Genomic DNA, 5,153 nt, shown 5'->3' with positions numbered 1-5,153 from the left:
CAAGTACCTGCTGCCCTGGTCCTGGCTACTTCTGTAACCACTCCCTTTTTCCGAAGAGAGTCTGGCCTATGATTTGCTTCCATCTGAGTTTTGTCTCCTTTCCCTGAGGGTTCCTCAGTTTCTCAGCCATCAATGAATGGCATGCTTCTTTTTCCCAATGTGCTGATTTAGCCTTCAGTCAGGATCTCCCTGTCTCCAGGCCTTGGGAAAGGAGGTGGAGGCCATTTGCCCATCTTGGTTCAATCTGTGTCGTCCTCCTGGTTAGTAGACACTTAAAACCTTGAATCCTTATGTGTTTGAAGGAGACAAACCACACAAGTGTGAGTTCTGTGACAAGTGCTTCAGCCGGAAAGACAACCTGACCATGCACATGCGGTGTCACACCAGCGTGAAACCGCACAAGTGTCACCTGTGTGACTATGCTGCTGTGGACAGCAGCAGCCTCAAGAAGCACCTGCGGATCCATTCAGATGAGCGACCCTACAAATGCCAGCTCTGCCCCTATGCCAGCCGCAACTCCAGCCAGCTCACCGTCCACCTGCGCTCCCACACAGGTAAGTCTGGCCCAGAGACCTCAGGACCTTGCTTTTCTCTAATTTCTTAACCTCCTTTTACTTAAAACACCAGCAATTTTAAATGACATGGTGGTAGAAGCAAAGGAATTTGGAGTTTGTGGTTATGTGACTTGTCAAGGTTTTCTTTGCCACAACAACAGCTTTCAGTAAAACAGTCTGACGGCTGAGTTTTATAACTTACCTGCGGAAATACAGGTTGGGATGGGCACTCAATACGACAGCCAAGCAACAAAGGATGTATCTCAAATAAACATCGGCTCTGGAAACTAGGCGTTTCAGTATTTGACTTTGTGTGGTTTAACCGGGGGATGTGGCAAAGTCAGTTGAATGTAATTGCAAACAAATCACAGGCTTCTTGAAACTTTTCCTTCCCTGCTGTGGACCCCACTAAAATTCTAGAAAAATAGGACCAACCCATTGTGGCACAGAAAATTGGGGGGATGAAACATTCTTAATGAGGCTCATGATGAGCATTTCTAAAGAGTTTATGGATGGCATCAAGCAGATAGGAAAATGCAAACATTTAAAATTGACTAAAGAGAGCTGTATCCAAGTTGCAGGCAGCCATGAAGGTGAGAGGCAGTCTTTCCAGCCAATGTCTGAATGCCCTTCGAGCTCTGGACATGGAGTTAGCCAAGTGGACAAGGAGATAGCCAAGGCCCCAAAGCTCAGGGGAGAAGCCAACACCCATACAAAAACCAGTCAATCTGCTCAGAAGCAGGCATCAAGTTCTCATCCTTAAACCAGTCTATCTTTCTAAATATGGTCAGCCAAGGATTGTGAGCCATTTGAAAGAAATATATGACATGAAATGTGCCAGCTATAACCAATAACGAATCCCAAAAGTAAGCGGCTCCTTAGGCAATAGACAAAAAAAAAAAAATGTTTGCTTTCTGTTTGCTGTCAACAACTAGCAAAAATGTTCCATCTAGAACATTAGAGCTCTTTGAAAAGATAGAACAAAGACATGAATTAAACCCAGAGCTATTAGAGATAAGGTTAACGAAATTTCCCAGTGATGAGTGGAGGAAATTGGGCTAGAGAACTGAGAATAAAAACTGTAATGTGGGGTTCTGATGAGGTCTAGGAAGAAAAGAAATAGAAGTGAGAAAATCAAATGAGCAACTAAAAGAATCCCACAATTATAAGGGGCCAGGAGAATGACAGGGCTCACAAGATGCCAACCAGGCGGAAGGGAGTTGGAACGGAAGAGCCATACCTAGAAAGACTTCTCAGCAGGATTGCCTCCTAGAGACGGTGAAACTCACCCTCAAAGTTGAGAAATGATTTTGACCTTAGAATTCTGTACCCAGCTAAACTGTCTTGTGTATGAGTGTGAAATAGAAGTAAATGTAAGGATTCAAGACTGTTCTCCCAGCCACCAAAGTGGAAGTTACTAGAAGATACTCTTGTAGCAAAAAAAAGGGAGGAAACACAGTGTCATGAAATATATTGTGTGTGACCGAGTATAGCTACCTGGGATTGCAGCAAGGAGAGGTATCAGGATGATACATGAACAGAACATTGAGGGGTAGGGAAAATTCACAAAAGCATTTTTTTTTTCATCACATGAAAAGTATATAATTAAGAGACTGGATGACTTTTGATATTATGTGAGGGTTTTTTTTGTTTTTTTCTTACCCCAAAACCACCCCAATCAAGAACCAAGCTAAGTAGTGACTAAAAATGAGCATGTAAAGGAAAGAACAGCTTAACCTTGATGATCATTGACACTAGCCACTGGTCTGGGTGTGACGATGGCCCTATAAGAAGATAGTTGTTATTCTGGTGCCATCTTTGACTCTGACAAATTTCACATACTCTGTCCTCATTTAAATTATTTGTAGTTTGGTTCCAGAGTTGAAATCTGAATATGACTAACGTATGGAAATTCACAGGACAAAATGGAAACGTTTTTGAACTTAAATGTACAAATAAAGCTGCTTCTACAAAGTGAGGAGTTAATGGGGAGGGGAGAGGGATCCTCACCGAACCTCACTCGGATGGACTAAACCCTGTTACCTTTAGGAGGTAGCTTGAGAGGGCAGGAGCCATCGCCTACAGCTTGCAGGAGGTGGCTGGCTGGCTGGGATGGTTGACATTCTTATCCTTGCTCAGAGGGACTAGAGAAGAGGCTATGGCTTTTCGTCATGTGTCCCTGCCCCTACTACTGCAGTAATCTGTGAATTTATACATAAAACTAAATCTGTAATTTAAAAAACTTTTAAAGCTTTCAACTAGTAATACAAACCAAATAACTGATTGTAATATAAACACTATGGTCAGCCTGTTCCTAAATCTTACCTTTATTCGGAAAATGCATGTGACCTACACCTCACCTCTTCTTCCATTTTCAATTCCAAGATGTCAGTTAAAGAGTTTCGATCTAAAACTCAACTGTCATCCAGAGTAGACTTGGAGGCCATGAGGTCCACAATCAAATCCCTGCTACTTGACCCCCAAGTCTCAGTTGTCCCACGTGTAAGATGGGTGTAATGGTCCTCTAGGCTCTTTGTGAGGGCTTGGTCAGTTGGTACCCAGGGTGAGCGTGTTCTCAGAAGTTGCCAATAGTTGGAGTTCAGAAGACCGGGTCTTCTGGCGGCGGCCAGGTGTGCCGATGCATGTTTGGGGGAGTTCTGTTTGCTGCCTGCTCTAATGGAAACGCACCTTCCGTTGCTAGGGGACACCCCCTTCCAGTGCTGGCTCTGTAGCGCCAAGTTCAAAATCAGCTCGGACTTGAAAAGGCACATGATCGTGCACTCGGGGGAGAAGCCTTTCAAGTGTGAGTTCTGCGACGTGCGCTGCACCATGAAGGCGAACCTCAAGTCGCACATCCGCATCAAGCACACCTTCAAGTGTCTGCACTGCGCCTTCCAGGGCCGGGACCGGGCCGACCTCCTGGAGCACAGCCGGCTGCACCAGGCCGACCACCCCGAGAAGTGCCCCGAGTGCAGCTATTCCTGCTCCAGCGCCGCGGCCCTGCGCGTGCACAGCAGGGTCCACTGCAAAGACCGTCCCTTCAAATGTGACTTCTGCAGCTTCGACACCAAGCGGCCCAGCAGCCTGGCCAAGCACATCGACAAGCTGCACAGGGATGAGGCCAAGACCGAGAACAGGGCCCCGCAAGGCAGGGAAGGGCTCAGGGAGAGCGGTGCCCACCAGATGGCCAAGATCGTGACCCAGAGGGCCTTCCGCTGCGAGACCTGCGGTGCCTCCTTCGTCAGGGACGACTCCCTGAGATGCCATAAAAAGCAGCACAGCGACCAGAGTGAAAACAAGAACTCGGACTTGGTCACCTTCCCGCCTGAAAGCAGCGCCTCGGGACAGCTCGGCCTCCTGGTCTCTGTGGGACAGCTGGAGGCCCCCCTGGAGCCCAGCCATGACCTCTAGTACAGCCAGGGTGGGCTGTCCATCCATTGGGGAGCTGGCTGTCCCAGCCTCCCGGGGCCTCCAGCAGCCAAGGTTGAAGCAACTTTAACATGGGAACATGCGTTGCCCGAGCCACACCACGGAGACTCTCCTTGACACTGCCTGAGCAGTTTGCCTGGGCTGTTCAAAGGTGGGGACCACGGAGTCTGCTCCGTCCAGCAGACAGACTTGTCCATGATGGACTCCGACTTTAAAACTGACCCATCCCTGATGGACTTGTTCAGCTAGTTAGAGGACATAGAAAACTAAAACCGAACTAATCTGTAGAGTGGGGAGGGTTAAGTGGAGGATAGGATATGTGGAGGGTATGGGGGGACTGGGAAAGTTATATTTCTTAACCTGGGTAGTGATCGTAAGAGCATCTGCCTTATACATTTGTGTGGTTTCTTTTATCTGTTTTACAATAAAAAGGCAGGCTCATCTGTAGAGTGACAGAAGAGAAACACAATTTTTCTTTACATTCCTCCATACTCGGGTTATGGTAGAGGAAAGGCTTCTGGAGCCCCATCCATTCCGTGACTTAATTATAAATCCCATGCACTTGGGATTTAGCCTTGCAGTGATGCAAAATGCAGTTTGACCTGGAGGTGGCGCCAAAGATCAAGCTAATGGTAGCACAGCCTGTGCGGTGGGCGGTAGAATTTGAACAACAGAAGAGTTGTGTCAGAAAGAAAAGTGGCAGGGTGGTAAGCCCTGGACCTGGTTCTGGGATGTGAGATGTTTGTAACAGCCTAAGCTGAGGTTTTTCGCAGCACAAAATGCACTTGGTGTTTGCTAAATGATACAGGTGAAAATCTAACCCTTATAAGCAGATCTTGTCCTGGGGTTGACACTCAGTAGGCTAGAGGATCCCTGTGGATATATCATTTATCCAGAGCTCATTGTTTGTCTACTTCAGTGTCTTTCCTTTCAATACAAACTTTGTTTAATACAAAGTCTTGGGTGCCCTCATTCAGCCAAACAGGTATTTTTTTTTGTTTGGGGGGATTTGTTGTTGTTGTTGTTAGTTTTTAATATTTTTAATTGTAGATGGACACAATGCTTTTTTTTATTTATTTATTTTTAATGTGGTGCTGGGGATCGAACCCAGGGCCTCACACATGCTAGGTAAGTGCTCTACCACTGAGCTACAACCTCAGCCCCAAACAG

The 5,153-nt window shown here is 46.6% G+C and overlaps 1 protein-coding gene across 2 annotated transcripts in view; it reads left to right on the top strand.

The window, feature by feature from the left end:
• Positions 1-4,438, top strand: part of Zfp64 (ZFP64 zinc finger protein) — a 70,976-nt gene extending 66,538 nt beyond the window's left edge. For both annotated transcript variants that reach the window (XM_015479686.2, XM_048810848.1), the window contains 2 exons: positions 303-554; positions 3,256-4,438. In XM_015479686.2, coding sequence (XP_015335172.1) covers positions 303-554; positions 3,256-3,965 — 962 coding nt within the window. In that variant the 3' untranslated portion in view covers positions 3,966-4,438. The remainder of the gene's footprint in view (positions 1-302; positions 555-3,255) is intronic.
• The last annotated feature ends 715 nt before the right edge of the window (positions 4,439-5,153 follow it).

This window comes from Marmota marmota, unplaced genomic scaffold (genome assembly GCF_001458135.2).
Source record: "Marmota marmota marmota unplaced genomic scaffold, marMar, whole genome shotgun sequence".
Taxonomy (NCBI): Eukaryota; Metazoa; Chordata; class Mammalia; order Rodentia; family Sciuridae; genus Marmota; species Marmota marmota.
This window is presented reverse-complemented; position numbering and strand designations above follow the sequence as displayed.